At 48.9% G+C, this 17,302-nt stretch overlaps 5 protein-coding genes across 5 annotated transcripts; 2 read left to right on the top strand and 3 right to left on the bottom strand.

The window, feature by feature from the left end:
* Positions 1-567: 567 nt before the first annotated feature.
* On the top strand, positions 568-2,602 carry Aud_003559 (sugar transporter-like protein; the record flags this gene model as incomplete). Its single annotated transcript, XM_043288509.1, has 10 exons — positions 568-652; positions 715-914; positions 973-1,271; positions 1,326-1,617; positions 1,671-1,686; positions 1,746-1,823; positions 1,886-2,002; positions 2,056-2,194; positions 2,254-2,383; positions 2,453-2,602. The coding sequence occupies 10 exons, from the start codon at positions 568-570 to the stop codon at positions 2,600-2,602; spliced, it is 1,506 nt and encodes a 501-aa protein (XP_043144444.1).
* An 808-nt stretch (positions 2,603-3,410) lies between these two features.
* Positions 3,411-4,574, bottom strand: Aud_003558 (uncharacterized protein; the record flags this gene model as incomplete). The annotated part of the gene is made up of 1 exon (XM_043288508.1): positions 3,411-4,574. One exon carries the CDS (start codon positions 4,572-4,574, stop codon positions 3,411-3,413), a length of 1,164 nt encoding a protein of 387 aa, XP_043144443.1.
* A 1,619-nt stretch (positions 4,575-6,193) lies between these two features.
* glfB (UDP-galactofuranose transporter) lies at positions 6,194-7,710 on the bottom strand (the record flags this gene model as incomplete). Its single annotated transcript, XM_043288507.1, has 5 exons — positions 6,194-6,562; positions 6,621-7,028; positions 7,094-7,311; positions 7,445-7,512; positions 7,577-7,710. 5 exons carry the CDS (start codon positions 7,708-7,710, stop codon positions 6,194-6,196), a joined length of 1,197 nt encoding a protein of 398 aa, XP_043144442.1.
* Positions 7,711-11,719: 4,009 nt separating this feature from the next.
* On the top strand, positions 11,720-13,664 carry Aud_003556 (protoporphyrinogen/coproporphyrinogen oxidase; the record flags this gene model as incomplete). The annotated part of the gene is made up of 6 exons (XM_043288506.1): positions 11,720-11,802; positions 11,876-11,945; positions 12,006-12,086; positions 12,157-12,507; positions 12,581-13,006; positions 13,077-13,664. The coding sequence occupies 6 exons, from the start codon at positions 11,720-11,722 to the stop codon at positions 13,662-13,664; spliced, it is 1,599 nt and encodes a 532-aa protein (XP_043144441.1).
* Positions 13,665-15,368: 1,704 nt separating this feature from the next.
* Aud_003555 (uncharacterized protein) lies at positions 15,369-16,305 on the bottom strand (the record flags this gene model as incomplete). The annotated part of the gene is made up of 3 exons (XM_043288505.1): positions 15,369-15,530; positions 15,591-16,181; positions 16,240-16,305. 3 exons carry the CDS (start codon positions 16,303-16,305, stop codon positions 15,369-15,371), a joined length of 819 nt encoding a protein of 272 aa, XP_043144440.1.
* Positions 16,306-17,302: the final 997 nt, after the last annotated feature.

Raw genomic sequence — 17,302 nt, 5'->3', positions numbered from 1 at the left:
TGTCAAAATGAAGCTTGAAGTATGCAAATAAGATTCAGCATGATGCACGTCTTATTCTTGGGCTGCTCGAGACTTGCTGGGAAGATTTTTCCCCTCCAAGCTCGGACTCTGCTCCGACTCCCCGTTGATCTTCAGGAATGCGTAAGGAAAAGGCGTCTCACGGACTATAATGATAAGACAAAATCTTTGGGCCCGCCTGATGCTACCTTTCCTTGAAGTTCTCGATCACCAGTTCCTCCTTGATTCCATCTTTAGCATAGCCGTGAGAGTTTCCCCGATTTCCGCGGAATCTGGTATGGAGCATTGCGCCTGTGACCGTCTCGAATGGCTCAATGGACTCTTGGGATGAGTAAACCTGTTAGGAGTTCAGTGAAGCTCCGCGCTGTGCGCGCCCGAGCTCCCGGGCAGTAGCAGGTATGTCGTAGATCTGCATGGCCTGCATCATCCACTCGTGCCCCCTATATTGCATCGTGTGGCGTACATAAATACTTCTTAATTGACTATCCATTGAAGCATCTTCTGAACCGATTCTCCTTCCTGACGTCTCATCGTCTTTCCACTTGCAGCATGGCTAAGATCAAGATGTATAGCCGAGGGCTAGGCCTTCGGATGGCGATTCTGCTCACTTGCCAGATTGCATTTGTCCTATTCGGTGGGGTACCTTGAAGGGTTAGAGATTGAGGATGGTGAGCTAACTCTGTCTTCTTTATTCAGGTTATAATCAGGGTGTCTTCTCCGGAATCATCAATAATGAAGACTTTCTGAACATCGTCAACCACCCCCGCGCAGGCATGCTCGGATTCCTCGTGTCTATCTACAACCTTGGCTGTTTCTTCGGTACCTTCATTGCCTTTATGACTACAGACAGGCTTGGGTTTCAAAAGTCTATGTGGTTTTCGATGGTCTATGTAGTGGTGAGTACCGCCCGCGGATGAATTAGATGGACAGCGACTAACCTGCCTGGCTCTATAGGTCGGCGGTACGGTCCAAACATGCTCATACTCCCTAACACAGTTGCTCATATCCCGCTTCGTCAACGGCATCGGCACCGGTATTATGTCAACATTAGTGCCTGTCTACCAAGCGGAGCTATGTGAGGCACGGAAACGGGGGAAATTTGTGTGCAGCCTCCCGCTTGCCGTCGGATTTGGGATTGTCCTTGCCTATTGGTTTGACTATGGCATGACCTTTGTTACAGGGTCAATCAGTTGGCGATTGCCTATCGCTTGTCAGGAGATATTTGCGGTCCTTGTAGTTATTCTGGTTGCTGGGTAAGTCGGCCGTTTCCGCGTACAACTGCACTTGAACAAAAAAATATCGATCAGATCTAACGGGTGGAATAGGCTCCCAGAAAGTCCTCGGTGGCTATACAGGAAAGGTCGTAACGAAGAAGCCCTGCAGGTTCTGTGTGAGGTGTATGATCGGACACCTGATCACCCGAAGGTGCTTGCTGAGTCCGAAGGAATTTTACAAGCACTCGAGTTGGAAAGCGCGCGTGGAGAATACAGATGGTCCCAAATCTTCCTCAAGAGTGATGACTTGCAGACTGGTCGACGGGTACTTATGGCGTATGGGCTCCAGTTCATAAACCAAATGGGCGGTACCAATATCATCGTTGTAAGTGACCCCAGATGCACGTTTGCAGACTGTTCAGGCTGACAAGTAGCCAGTTCTACGTTACAACAGGTGAGAATCAGACTCTTGTCTCCGAATGATGGCTAGAGTTTTCTAAACCCATTATCTAGTCTTGCAGGACAACGTCGGCCTTACAGCAAAGATGAGCTCGCTCGTTGGTGGCGTGATTCAGATCATGTTTGTCATCGGTAGGATTTACCTTGACATATTCGTGTGCACAGGGCGAAACACACTAATCATATCGCTCTAGGTTCCTTGTACCCTACGCTGTATGCAGATCGCCTCGGACGTCGAAACCCCATGATGTGGGGATCATTCGGCCTAGGCTTCTGTATGTTGATGCTTGCCATTTTGTTTTCGTTTGAAGGTATCTTCAAGTCTCTCCTTTCCGAACACTTCAGCGATCTAACATTTGTTTAGGGACCTCCCAGGCAAAGCCCACGGCGACAGCGGCCGTCGCGTTCTTCTTCCTGTTCATGCTCATCTTTGGAGCATCCACCAATTGCATCCCGTGGCCATACGGACCCGAACTCCTCCCTCTGCATGCGCGGACCAAGGGGTAAGTCCCATATACTAAGTGGTACTTGCCGTTCCGTGTGATCTTCTAACCTCAAATAGACAATCCATTGGGGTCTCCGCGAACTGGCTCTGGAACTTCTTCGTGGCCATGATCACTCCCATCCTGCTTGAGAAGTTGCGCTGGAAGACTTATCTCATCTTCATGTGCCTTAATTTTTCCTTCATACCCGTAAGCGGAGCCCACTGTCACCGTCCACTTTACCCTGGACCTTCATTTACTAATCCCGCGTCACTGCAGCTCATCTACTTCTTCTACCCCGAGACCGCCAATCTAACCCTAGAAGAGATCGACGGCCTGTTCCTCAGGGATTCGCTCAAGGTCCACCACACCGACGAAGAAAGCCAGTCGAAGGGTCACTCCGAGGTCATCGTCGAGAAGATCGGCTAGACCATTAGCAACAAACTTGCGGCTTCAGCTCGAGACCAGTGCAGTGGTCAGCACATGCGTCGTGGCACTGGCCTCGAAGCTGAGGAGCCGCAAGACAGGGAAGGGAATCAAATCGACGCAATGAGAATTGTTACGATTCAATTTGAGACGAGATGACGGTTACGTTTTTCCGAAGAATGGAAAATAGATTGTCTACATACCCTGTACAGCTATCAAGTGATGCCAGATCAGTTCTGGTAGCCGGTAGTCCAACCTGCCTCTGCGATATATACTTAGCTAGTGATCATGTGAGTCTAATTACAAAACGATATACGTAGTTAATGAGAAGTTTTATTTTCAAATAGCATTCAATACTCGTGAAGAATTGGTTTTCTTTCTTTGGTTTGTTTTTTCTATTTTTCTTTGCTAGACGGGCATGACTGATTGCCATAAGCACAATAATAAAGCACAAACAGGCGGGATGGTAAGATAGGAAAGCATAACATCCGTCCACTACAACCCCTTTTTTGTTTTCTTCTCCCACTTCGATTCAGATTTGCAACAATTCATATTCGATGTTGGATGATATAGAATAAAAAAGAAATAACACATAAAAAAGAAGAAAGAAAAGAACCCACAAATGCAACTCCGAGAAAATGAGACGAAAAATTACGATAAATAACCACGACAACCGGCCGAAGATGTTAAACTACCAGAAATGGTTAGGTGGTTGTCGGAATTCGCGGTGCAAAATGCGAGAAGGAAAGCGGCTCTGGGTCGTCGTCGCCGAGGTGTCGTTAACGGTTGTGTCGTCGATGAACTGCTTGCTTTAAGTATCAATTTCCATCCCCATCGCCATTCCTACGCTATTGTTCATTCCCGCGCATATGTCGCTGCTGACTGGTTGGGCGCACATCGTTTGCAGGAGCGGGAGGCCCGGCTCCGTGGTGTTCAGGCCTAGAACACTTGAGCCGCTGCTGTTGTTATTGAATGGTCTGTCTGCAGCATTGAGAACTTGATTTTGCTCAAAGCTTATGGGAGCCGAGCGAAGATTGTGCACGCATTGTTCCCAGGAGGAGGCCACAAGCTGAGCCTGGGTGAGGTCCTCGCTGAAGAGATAGAAGGCCGGGGCGATGGCAGGTCCGGCAGGGGTAATTGGTCGCGCTGTGACCAGGTACGCGTTGAGCCCGCGGTTTTTCATAAGAATCTGCGAGTCCAGCAGGTACGCTGCGAATTGCTTGTCGATGTACTTTTTCCAACCACGCACGGCGGCCGCCATGTCGACGTCGTCGGTAGAGATCCGTTGCCAGCTGATTCCGAGGAGGTGAGTTGCGTCGTCCACCTGGGGTTCGTTCGATAAGGGGCTGGTGCGGGCTCCGGCGTTGAGGAGGCGGCGGTTGTCGTCGTCGGTTGTCTCGTGAAGTCTTCGTTGAATGTGAGTGAGCGTGATATCGTCGACACGGGAGGCGGATGGGTCGAGACGCTGCGACTTGCGGCTGTGGAGTTCGGACGAACTGGCTTGGGACCGCGACGAGAGAGGAGCCGCCGTGGCAGCGGCGTTTTCGAGCTGCTCTTCGTACCAGGTGCCTGTCTGGCTCTCTGCAGAAAGCGACATGCCGGTGCGAGGATTGATAAGTGTCATACCCTCCCCGTACATGGGCTCCTCCTTTGGTGGTGGCGCTGGCGCGGCCACTGCAGGCGCGCTCGAAGGATTGAGGGCTTCTTCAAACTCGGCTTCATCTCGCGATCTCTTGCGCGAAATTCTGGAAGAACTGGCTGCGTTGTTGGCCAGCGTCTGTGCGCAGAAGATATTGTTGGAGAACGACGAGGAGGCCTGGGAGTGCACGCCATTCTTGAAGAATGGATTGTGAGAGGCGGCAGAGGCTGAGTCGAGCTGCGACTGGCGAGGGAACTGAACAAAAGCGTGTTCCTGGCGAGGGGATAGGACCATGGCGGGTCCATCCGCAAGACCGCTGAGGAGCATTGGGCACATGGCGAAAGACTTGCGAAGGTAGTTACAATGGAGAATCCGAAACTGTTGCGTTCTGTCCTGTTAAGTGAGCTAATAAAAAAACGAGCTAGAGTAACCTGCAGATGAAAGCAAGATGTTTGAATGCCACCGATGTGAAGAAAAGAGATGCGGAGAAGGCGATGGTTGTCAAAAAGCCCGGAGAAGAGAAGTAATGAGGTATATCAGACGACTATCGAGTGTTGTTGGAGAGATTTTGAGAGATGAGCGAGTAATGGAAGGTGAGGAGAAGGAGAGGAATTGAGAGGAAGGAAGAGGGAAGGGAAAGCAACACAAGAAAGTTGATGGGAGAAGACGTGATGACAAGAAGTGTGACAACTCAGATCCACGGGATGAGCGGAGAGAGGGAGAGATTTGGAAGAAGAACGCGTGAAAAGGCGCTGACGGTTGCGGATCTTTTTTGCGTCGTCGCTTAGAGCTTCTTTGGAGGATGCGGAGAGAATCTGCCTTGATACTGTATCATACAGGGCCAAGCCATGCATCACTTGCAGCGTTGCTATGCAAAGCAGGGCGGTGCCCAGCGGCCGCATACTATACGATACCGTAATGATTTGCAATCCCCACAAGATCCAGATCGGCCTGTAAGGATTTCCGCATTATTGGTTGATGGACAACCACGCTGGTCAATGCAATGTGGGTCAGTGTCTTCATAGAGCCAATTTTATTGGTCAGAGGAGGCATGCCCTGTCCGTGAGACGGCCTTCTGTGCGCCACTCCGCACAATAATTGGCCAATCCGCCTGTTACTGGCCTGAGGTCTCAGCCGGGTCATGATTGGTTCGTAACTGTGGCCCGCTTGGCAGCTCGCGCAACGAACTGTGATTGGGAGCCTTCTAAATGGCCAAATGCCTCAGGATAACACCAGCGTGGCTGGCGGTTTTCTTGGGCTTGGGGAGAGAGCAAGACAACCAAGGACCTCGACCCGTCATGATGAACACAATGTAATGTATTGCATTTCTCGTCAATCCAAGAAAAAAGCAAACTCTATTTTGGTAGCACATGAGAAGTATCTTATATTCACAGGGGGATAGTAAAAGGGATAAAGAAAACGTCGGCGAGAAGGAAGTTGAAGAGACAGGAAACACACATCCGACACCGGAACCTCGTGCTAATCTAACATGACAGTCAATGTTCATAGAAAAGGATAAAAAACAATAAACCTCTGTAGTCCCCGTACGGATGATATCCGTGATGCAAAAAGCGGAAAAGAAGGGAATACCTCCGAAGGCCTCATCATATCATCTGGCTGTCGACGCATCTGGAAGGCGAGACCGGCTGCATTCCCTGCATGTCGCCGAGTCAGGCCGCCAGTCGGTCAAGCATGTGGACGATCTGAACGGAAGCGCATTAATTCAGGAGGGTGAGGTAAAGAAGATATATGGCCATTGAAATGTCTTCAAACGGCCACAATATGGGAAGTGGATAAAAAGTATTAAGCCCGACTCCTGCCGTATGGAATCTTGCATTCTATTTTGCTGCCGCCAGCAAGGTGACGGATAGCACGCACCCAGCAGTATCTGCTTGCCGCATCTCACAGGAGCATTCTCGCCTGCTCAATCCTGTATGCAGGTTCATCCGCGTCCATTAGGCATTTCCAACAGTTGCACCGCCAAGCATGCCCTTGACCTTATCCACAGACTCGGGGGCGTAGTTGGGCGCCATGGAGCCGATCAGCAGGAAGAAGATGAGAACAACGGCACCGATGATGATGGATTTGCGCTGAGCGGGGTGGTTGGCACCGTACTCGGCCCAGGACCGGTTGGCCTGACCGGCATACTCCCTAAGCTTATCGCCACCAAGCTTGTAGTAGACCAGGCCGATCAGAGCAATCGAGTAACCGAAGAACTGGAGACCGGTAACAGGAGTCTGCCAAATCATCATGGATGCAGCGACAAGAAGGATATCTTTCAGCACACCACAGAGGGTCATGACAAGGGAGGAGGTCTTTCCGATCTGCGTTGAAGGGTTAACGACCAAAATGGGGAATGCGCAGTTGGCGGACACTACTTACCAGGAAGACGACAGAAACGTTGAGCAGGAAGGCAACAACAGCGTTGGCCAGCAAAGTCCAGACACCAACGTTGTAGATGTGGCCCATAGTCAGGTTAGGTACTTCAACGAACAGGGCAGTGACACCATTCATCACAGCGCACACAGGAGCGAAGTAGTACAGGGAAACCAGAGGGTCCATCTTGAATTCAGCAGAGCTGAGAAGGCGCTGGACCATGACCAAACGGGTGGCTTCGAAGACGATACCGCCGATCTGGAACAGGAAACCTATCAAGACGAACTTGATCTCACCAAACGAGGCAATGACGACACCGACGACAATAATAGCGACGTTGAAGAGGACTTTCAGGTTCACAGGGGCCATTCCCATAGCCCAGGTAGCGAGCAAAACAGCGACCGGAGTCGTTGCCTATGTACGGTCATTAGCAATTATCGCCCAGCGATATGGCCAAGTTGATCGGAGCAGAAACACACCTTCAGCATCTGGATAAAGGCAACACTCAGGTACAGGTATGTCACGTTACCGCAGATCAAACTCAGGGAGAAGAAAAGACCAATAGGTACAATAGCGCGCAGGTAGACCCGTCCGGTCATCTTCACAGTCTTGCGGCCATCAAGCAGAGTTGTTGTGCGGGCGAGAACTTGAGTCATGAAAGTCGCGAATGCCAAGTGCCATGTTGTAAGGATGATAGCTGGGAACAATTAGATTTCGCTTGACGAGATGCAACGACAGAATAAGACCTACGGAAGCCTGGACAAATAAATCGTTAGTAGGCTGGATGAGCAGACTTGATGGGCTAAGAAAATCCGCCAGATTTTACTTACGAAATTGGGCATAATCCAGGATGTGCTTGTTGAACAGGATGACGCTGGAACTCAAAGCAATCCAGACACTAACATAGCGTCAGCATAACCCATTCATCGTCGTTGTACCAAGAACTGAATAGTTGTGCTCACCTCACATAGACGGCCGGGTGGAAGGTAGGCTTGGGAGGCTCCGACTTCTCAACGGCGGGATTGACGGTGGGCAGGGTAGGCTCTGGGCGAGAGACCTCGCCGGAGACTCTGGCTTTCTCTCCTTCGTTACTCATTGTGAAAAGTTGACTTTGGTTGGATAAGAATTGCTTGAAATCAAAAGGGCGCGGCCGTAGAAGGCTGCTCTGACCAAAGCGCGCAGAGGCCAGGGGTGAAGCTGAAAGATGAAGGAAGAGAAATAGAAACAAATGTCTAACGAGCGAGACTAGAGTTGGTCAATAACGATGAAAACAAAAAAAGAGGAACCAAAATGGAAAACGGAACAGAGAACAATCAATGCTTCGATCGAAGGGAGATGGATGTAGTTGAGGTATGTGACGGAAGAGGAGAGGGGAGACGGAAAAGAAAAAGCAGCGGATATTCCGTGATGAACACAGGAAAAAATAAAAAAAATAAATTGTATTGCGTAAATCTCCAAGGGTTGGGATCAAACACGGGTCGGGTTGGATTAGGGGCTAAAAACTATGGCTCAAGTGAGCAAAGTCGTGGTAATACGTAGTCGTAAACAGTCCTATGGTAGGTAGGTATCGATAGAGGAGCTGGCTGGACCAGAATAATAAAATAGAAATAAAATGATAACGAGATCGTGGGCTGGGATGAGGTATGTCGTTCGTCGGTGGAAGTGGACACTGAACCTGGCCTTAGCAAGCGCTGTCCTCTAAATGGTCTATGTACAGTGCCAGACGCAGCCAAAAACTTAGTTTAGCTTAGGGGGCATGCATATTCCTGCTGAAAGCATCCCCTCTGATAAATACGGAGTAGAGGCTTGGGACTTGGCCCACTTGGAAGATGTGACAAGAATAGTGGTGGTGGGGCAGATGGGGCTAAGTTCAAAAGCAGGCAAGTCCCAACCAGAACTACTGGATGAAGTATCGGCTAGTACTAAATCGGAAGTTGAAACACCCGCAAGTGGTTGTGACCTTCGAGTGTCCAGTTTCAACCTTTTTGCGTTCTGGCCTTGGAGTGGAAGAGGCGAGACCGAGAACAAATTGACTGTGGTAGAGGTACTTACTTCGTACGGTGTCTCTCTGATATGATGGTACCTTAGAATGGCATGGAACAAAGCACCCACTATGCAACCTGCAGTGTGCATCTATTTCTGTGGTGCTACAGAGTACAAGCTACGGAGTAACTGCAAAGATAAGACGTGTTCAACCTGAAATTGAAGGCTCTAATGCTTGGACCCTCTTGTATCTGGTGTTGGAGGTACTCAGAAGACCCAGACGACCCAGAAGAGTATCTTATTGCTCAAGAAGAACTGCTCACAGAGTCCTAACTATGGTCACTCGTCTCGAGCACCTGGCTGCTGGTGAGCTTTTTGGTTTGCTGTTAGACACCACGTATCCACTTCTCTATCCTAATTCCATAAATTCTTGTTCATCCTTACCCCTTTTCCAACTTCATGGTTTCCAGACCTTGATATTTGGTACATTATTAGTTGGTACCTCCCGCAAGTTCCTTGAAAGAAAGGCTGTGTGCTATATTGAAGTAAAGTTATTGGAGATATTATTAACATGATTTGTTCTCTCCATAGACAATTCATCAATGTGATAAAAGGATCAAATTTTTTTTGACCGCCAGTGAAGCATCCAAGGACGATCCTTTTTTGCCAACCTCCTGATCTTCGTTATATACGTACTCTCCATAATCAATTCATGGACTCTGATTGAAGGACAAGACAACAAACCGGCAATATCTTGCAACATCGAGCGTTGATCGAAATTAACAGTGACCTACTTGACACCACCTGCATTACGCAAGCAGTCCGAGAGCCAAGCAATCCAATACCCGCCACTGATCCATAGCGTCGCCGCGAGGTCCCTTACCTGTGGAGAATGCGGCGATCTCAGTCCAATGAGCTTTGAAAGCCTGACGCTATCACGCCTTGGTTCCCTGGTGTCGCAAGTACCCGACTTCTTGTGGCTTGCACTAACCTTCACCTACCTAAAGTAGTTTTATCAGGGACCAGCTGAGAACAAGGACATGGGTGATGAAATTGGAAACCATCAGTCAGGGACCCACGAGGATCTGATTTCTCAGTGTCCGAGTGCCTGCAGTGCTTGTCTGCTTGTGCATAGGCTACGGAGTGTACAGAGAGCACCTACTCTACCCACGACCCTAAATACTCGATCATGCCATATAAGCATCGCGACGTATATTAAGATGTTTTTGAAAAGTTCCCCCGTCTCCGCTGTTGCTCGAAGATCAGACAAGCAAAGGATTTCAACGGATCTATAGAGCCACTGCCACCACTGCGTCATCCAATGCAGGAAACAAAATAGCAGTGGCCTTGATAGCCGATTGGTAGGATGGTACGGAGGTATCTTTGAGGTACATGTGCCTAGTACTAGTATTAGTACTACGGAGTAAGTCCCTGACGCCTCGTCATCAGTCACCACCAGTAAAACACGGACATAATCGAGTTGGTCAACGGGATGGCACAGTTTCTGGAAGAAGATCTGCAATAATAATTAGTGTTTCCCTTCCCAGAGAAGTTAATCGGTGGGACCCTTTTTTTTCTCAACCAGCCTCTATGTTGGATCTGCCAAGCTATCAGTTTCCGAGCATCAAGCTGGGACCAGGATGTCGCAAATCTTGTCTCCAAAAGAATCATGGGCAGTCGATGTAGGTTTGTTCAGTGCCTATCTAGTCTACCGGAATACGGAGTAGAGGATGATCATCTCTGATTCTCTTTCCTTTTAGCTCCTTTGAAGTGGACAGGGGAATATCTCTCAGTGTTTGATACGGAGTTCTAGGACTGACATCCTCGACTTACTCCTTGAAATGATTGAAGCAAATGCCAGCTGTAGAGCTTTCTGCAATCTACGTCTTCCAGATGGAAGCGATTGCTAGAACTGACAGCCCTCTCATAAGGCTGGTCATGAAAACATACACAGAAATGGCTTCATTCGTTCAACGACCGTTGCTAGCACGGAGAAGAACAAGCCCAGTACAGAAGGTAGCTACACCCTATTTGTACCGAATTAAGAAGGGCTGCTTGCACTCCGTGCTCCTGTTGCCATAAACGATCAGATGTTGAAGTGGTTCACCTGGTCTGCTATGGAGTCTCAAGTGACATTCTTGAGGTCTCCAGCTTCCAGCCCCCAGCAACTACGGACTTACGGAGGAACCTGCCACCGAAATAAGCATCACTAAGCCGCGGAGCGCAGATAGATCTTGGCTAGACATTGAGATAAAGAAGATGATGATGTGCCTGTGTTGCTCTGGGATTGGACGATAAGCGAATACTTCCAACTTCGCAAGCAGCTGGATTACTATCAGTCTATCATCATTGTGACCTGCAAAGAGTTTAGTCACATCTGTGTAGCTGCCGGGAGGTTTGATACAAGATCAGTATCTTTATTTAGAAAACGTAGACTTGAGGTAGTGATACTAATGGGGTTAGATATGGAGGTGCAACCAAGCGGTCTCTGCGGTTATCTACAGTATTAACTACAATATGGAGTCCTGCTGAGGGTTGAATATTAGGTACGTCAATACTAAGGTACAGACCTCCACCAGATACTGTAGTGAGATTATCCACCAAGATGGTAGTAAATTCCCAGATGGCATAAAGAGACAGTTGTGGTTGGTAGTAGTAGGGTTTATGGCAATGAGGACGCTTTCGGTAGGTCCAGAAAATTAGAGTAAGGGTAAATTGCTGATAACAGATCCCACAACGTTTCCGGACCATTTTTAAAATAATTCTCTAATATTTTTTTTTTTTTTTCCTTGTCCTTTTTTTAATTGCTTATTATAATTTTACTATTATTATTTTTTGGATGGTGGCTAATTTCCCCTTTTTCCCCCCCTCCCCCTTTCAGGGCTCAACTAAGGTACAATCTGCCAGTGCTGGGGCCATGGATATTGATTGGCCTCAGGGCTTTAATTTGAAACAGCCGCTCCCCACAGCTTGTTTGTCACGTTTCGTTCCGACCGCTCTGTGATACACCTATCTTTCCTGTCCTCCTCCTCTCCTCCCTCACCGTCTTCCTGTTTCCATCCCCAAACTCTCTCGCTCACTTTCCTTTATATTCTGCAGTCTCCTGCAGTTTGGCATTTTCTATGCTTAGTCTCGCTCGCAGAACTTTGAATCGCGTTCCCAGTTTCCAGGATATCCTACAAGGCAGGATGACCCACCCCGATATGTAAGGACTTTGCCCTCCCGAAGCTCTTCAGGGGTACGGTGTTTTGCGGTGAAACTGACATTCTTTTCTCCAGCTCCGTCGACGTCCTCGTCATTGGTGCCGGCCCTACTGGTCTGGGTGCTGCCAAACGTCTGAACCAGATCGTACGTCCTTCAATCTCGGTGTCGCAGCGCAATTGATCGCAGAACTGACGTGGACAATAGGATGGCCCCTCATGGATGATTATTGACAGCAACGAGACTCCTGGTGGTCTTGCTTCCACTGATGTTACCCCCGAGGGATTCGTATGTTGACCCTTGACAAGACAATCAACCGTTCCCGGATCCGAGAGAGAGCAGTCTAATAAATTCTTAGCTTTACGATGTCGGTGGTCACGTCATCTTCTCCCACTACAAGTATTTCGACGACTGCATCGATGAGGCTCTTCCCAAGGAGGATGATTGGTACAGCCACCAGCGTATCTCCTACGTTCGCTGCCAGGGCCAATGGGTCCCCTACCCTTTCCAGAACAACATTTCCATGCTTCCCAAAGAGGAGCAGGTCAAGTGCATCGATGGCATGATCGATGCCGCTCTTGAGGCTCGTGTCGCCAGCACCAAGCCCAAGACTTTTGACGAGTGGATTGTTCGCATGATGGGCACCGGTATCGCCGACCTTTTCATGAGGCCCTACAACTTCAAGGTCTGGGCTGTGCCCACTACCAAGGTACGTTTGAAAATCGGACATCGGATTGTCGTGATTTGAGAACAAACGGACTGATGGCTTCTGTTCGAATTAGATGCAATGCGCCTGGCTCGGTGAGCGTGTCGCTGCTCCCAACCTCAAGGCCGTGACTACCAACGTTATCCTCGGCAAGACCGCTGGTAACTGGGGCCCCAACGCTACATTCCGCTTCCCTGCTCGTGGCGGTACTGGTGGTATCTGGATTGCCGTGGCCAACACTCTTCCTAAGGAGAAGACCCGCTTCGGTGAGAAGGGCAAGGTTACCAAGGTCAATGCCAACAACAAGACGGTGACGCTGCAGGACGGCACCACCATCGGCTACAAGAAGCTTGTCTCCACCATGTCTGTGGACTTCCTGGCCGAGGCCATGAACGACCAGGAGCTCGTTGGTCTCACCAAGCAGCTCTACTACTCTTCCACCCACGTCATTGGTGTTGGTATTCGTGGCTCACGCCCCGAGAGAATCGGTGACAAGTGCTGGGTAAGTTGATACTATCGGCCTAATCGAGCTTAAGCCTCTGATTTTCGTGCTAACGTATGGCCTGTTCCAGCTCTACTTCCCCGAGGACAACTGCCCCTTCTACCGTGCCACCATCTTCTCCAACTACTCTCCTTACAACCAGCCTGAGGCCTCGAAGAAGCTGCCCACAATGCAACTTGCCGATGGCTCCAAGCCCAAGAGCACTGAGGCCAAGGAGGGCCCTTACTGGTCCATCATGTTGGAGGTCTCCGAGTCCTCTATGAAGCCCGTCAACCAGGAGACTCTCCTGGCCGAGTGCATCCAGGGTCTCATCAATACCGAGATGCTGCAGCCCACCGACGAGATTGTCTCCACCTACCACCGTCGCTTCGACCACGGCTACCCCACTCCCACACTGGAGCGTGAGGGTGCTCTCACTCAGATTCTGCCTAAGCTGCAAGACAAGGAGATCTGGTCTCGTGGCCGCTTCGGTAGCTGGCGCTACGAGGTTGGCAACCAGGACCACTCCTTCATGCTGGGTGTCGAAGCCGTCGACAATATTGTCAATGGTGCTGTTGAGCTCACTCTCAACTACCCTGACTTCGTCAACGGCCGTCAAAACACTGAAAGACGTCTGGAGGACGGTGCTCAGGCGTTCGCCAAGAGCAAGGCCCAGTAAAATGTTCCTTTCTCATGTACCACGATGGTTTTTTCAAAACTACTGTCAATCTTAATACTGAATTATGTTTTCAACGGGAAAAATCTAGAGGCAAGACTGGGAACAACGGAGCATTTTGCTTTTAATTCGAGACGTCCGAGAACTTCTTTGCCGGCGTTTCATTCTGTGATCACCTTCCTTTCTTCTTCCGATCACCTTTACACCTTTTACCATTCTCGCTATACCATTTCTCAGACATAAATCATGTTGTTAGACTTGCCTCGCATCTATTATATACCTTTATTCTGATGAATTCGATCATTCTGATCCTTCTTTGACTGGCTTGTTTGGCATGAAGTGATTCTACGATATAAAGCTGCTCCTGTCAGACTTCTTACCATACTGCAATATATCAGTAATCAATTGAATTTAATCCGTCAGTTCGAAGCAAACCTACTTTGCGCTAAATCTCCACTTTGAGCTTGCTTGACAAGAGGATCTCTCAAAGACAGGATAAGAGTACATCTTCCAGTGGTCTCCAACTAGATACCCAATTTCCCAGCTGTCACAGGTTCACAATGCTTCAGGGAGTATGCCATGGCCAATCAGGATAAGCAGAATCATCTAAGGTAGTTTCTCTACTTAGGTACTGTGCAGTACTTACTGTTTTTCAATTCCATCCTGACGCCACAGACTGAGACACGACAACATATTCCAATCAGAAATACCACATTAATGATGATGACCGTGATCGCCACATAACACTAGACATTAGTTAGGTAGTCATCACAAACTCGCAAGCCACAAGACTGCATCCTGCAACCTGCAACCTATATCCCGTCCTGTGAGGTAGCGGATGATGTACTCCGTAATCTGCATAAGCCTCCGATTGGGCCAAAAATAACGTTAGAATCCGCCACCCCGACGGCATCACCCATGGATCTGTGACTGTGAGCAACACGCGTCCAGGGGCGATGATATAATCAGTCATCAGCCTGTCAACCTGTCACAATTGATGAAACATGACGGTGGTTAATCTGAAAATTGGCTAATCCTTAAAGGGAATCAGAGTGATCTCCTGGATGCAGGCTTGCTTTGGGGGATCTACGGTCTCATTTTCATGTCTCCGTCAGTCTGTGGCGAATGTCCACGTTGAGATCTGCCATGATTCGTTGGAGTCATGGATACAGGACGCGTAAGTATGGAGACGGGTTTGACGGTTAAGTCTCTAAATAACTCTGAGCCATCTAGAGAGGTACCCAAATATGTAGGCAAAAGTTAGAACCACAGGCAGTGTCAAAATATTACAAAAATAGATTGAAACACGTATCAAGTCTCTACCAGGTGTCCCTCTTATTATGCGAGTTTCTGAAGCTAAGGTTTACAGTAGAGCACGTAGGGATTCACGCTTAGGATTGCTGTCTAGTCATGATGGCCTGAAACCTATGAATGTATCTCTCCACACGATCCACAAATTAATGTCCTGAAGGAAGATGTATGAAGTATATACAGCTAGCAGGAGCTACAGTGTTAAAGACGGGACTGGGTCTACCAACAACGCCGCCAATCTACTAAACACATGTACTGCTTCTGCAAACTTCGGTATTTGACTTCGTTAGACTCTTCAAGGGTGACAGTTAAGACCGCAGTTGGATGCTCGCATAGTCCATACCAACCTTTGGACGCTCCTCCTTAAACCATATGTTGGTTTTGATGCATACTCTTTCAGTCACGGCCCCATTCGGCAACAGGCCTGTCTCTCAATGCAAGCAGTCCAAAATCTGTCGCGTCATCCTGAGCAAATGGATCGTCCAATTCCGCAGTGGTAGCGTCGATGTAGTCGCGAAAGGCAGCTGAATTTTCAAATGCCGTGAGATGAAGAATACTCTTCTTTAACCAGCCACAGGTCAGCAATACAGACTTCTGAGAGTTCAGAAAAGGACGTACAATATCCGCTGGCTCAGAGTTTCTGCGCCTCGCACATGGTCTTTCCTTGAAGATCAGGTACTCTGCAAGAGATTGCTTGGAGCTTGCGAGTGGTGGCGGATCTGTACCATCAAGAAGGGCTTCCTCTAGAGCAGGCATACGATTTTCATCGGTGACTGCCACTCGATTGTCATGCTGAGGCGTATCAGAGTTTAAGGCAGTCTGGGCCTCAAAGGCCGGCTGCTGTTCCATATAAGGCACCTGCTGTGCTATGCGAACCGCCTCTAGTCCCATGAGAGCCGCCTGTCGATGCAACCAGGCGGGTTCTGGCACGAGGACGGGTCCCTGTCCCTGATTCTCTGCGGCGAACTGCTTCCCAGTAGTATTTATGAAGATCTGCTGTGCCTCAAACCAAGCCTTCCAGCGCCTCAAGCGACGATGATCCTTCATGCGGCGTTTAAAAATATCCCCAACGCTCTCACCCTGCGCTGAAGGTGGTCCAGGATTTGGTCCTTGCTCAACCTGTTCGGGTATCTTATGCCCGTCCGAGGCCACTGGGCCATTCGTAGCGTCGGCTAAATGCGGGCCATCGTCGGTGTTGTTATTCTGAACCTATTTCTGATGAGACATGACAATTCAAATGTCTTGGGTTGGGCATAATCTCACTCACGTTTGGGAGGGTTTGGACCCGACGATGTCCGTTGACTTCAGTCGGTTTTCTCGAGTAATCTTCCATCAAGCGTCTTGGAAAAGTCAAGTCTTTTTTAATGTGATGAGCCGCAGGAAAGTTGATCGAGTACGATGGTTGCAGTCTCAGACTATCAATTGTGTTACTTGGAATCTCAATTTGAGAAGAGTCAGTAAGTTGAGGATCGTCAGACGAATCCAGAGATTCAGAATAACGGGAATGCCTTGGGGCAGTGAGTGAGCGCTGACGAAAGAGTCGAAGTGAATGTGAAAATCTTTCTCGGGGGTCAAGGTCAAGCAAACGTGTTTTTGCGTGGTGAAAGCTTGAGCTGGTGAAGTCCTGTGAAGTCCGGAACACTCTAGGTCCTCCTTCCAGAGTCAAATCACACTGAGCCCTTGCCAATACTGTTGGCCTCGCTTGCCGGTATGGAAGACATGACTTGTTTATAACCTTTGAGGACGAAGCTTGCAAACTAACAGACTCATTTAGCAGGCTGGTTCTACAGAAACAGTCGGTATGTTGATGCGGGCCTGCAATCCCGTCTGTCATATGGAGATTTCCGTCAACTAAGGAATTCTGATTGCAACTGCAATGAAGTCTACCTGTTAGTTTCTCTGTGTCACCCAGATCCTGCGAGAGGGCAGTTCTTTTCATCTGAGATGCCTGTAATCCACATTGGGTTTCTTTGTCAATTGATGGCAATAAGGACGAGCCATGGATGTCCTGAATATCCCCCTTTAACGAGCTAGTGTCATTAATTGCATCAGATATTGAACTTTGAATCGACCCTTGCTCCTCGCAATCTGAGATAGAGTCAACGAAGGTAACTTCCGACTCTATGAAAGCTGCGCCATCACAGTCCACGGCACGACGATGTACGTGCGGTTGATGCAGCTGGGACGCTCGAGTTTTCTGGCGGATAATGGTTCTTTCAAGGTGATATTGAGTGTCTTTCTCAGAGAGAACTATGGATGTCTGTCTGAACCGGATCATGACGGTTCGTAGTTGAATACGCTAAAACGGAGGTGAATCAAGGCATAGAAGA

Source organism: Aspergillus udagawae (genome assembly GCF_001078395.1).
Source record: "Aspergillus udagawae IFM 46973 DNA, scaffold_2, whole genome shotgun sequence".
Taxonomy (NCBI): domain Eukaryota; kingdom Fungi; phylum Ascomycota; class Eurotiomycetes; order Eurotiales; family Aspergillaceae; genus Aspergillus; species Aspergillus udagawae.
The sequence above is the reverse complement of the archived record's forward strand: the minus strand, read 5'-3'. Positions and strand labels throughout refer to the sequence as shown.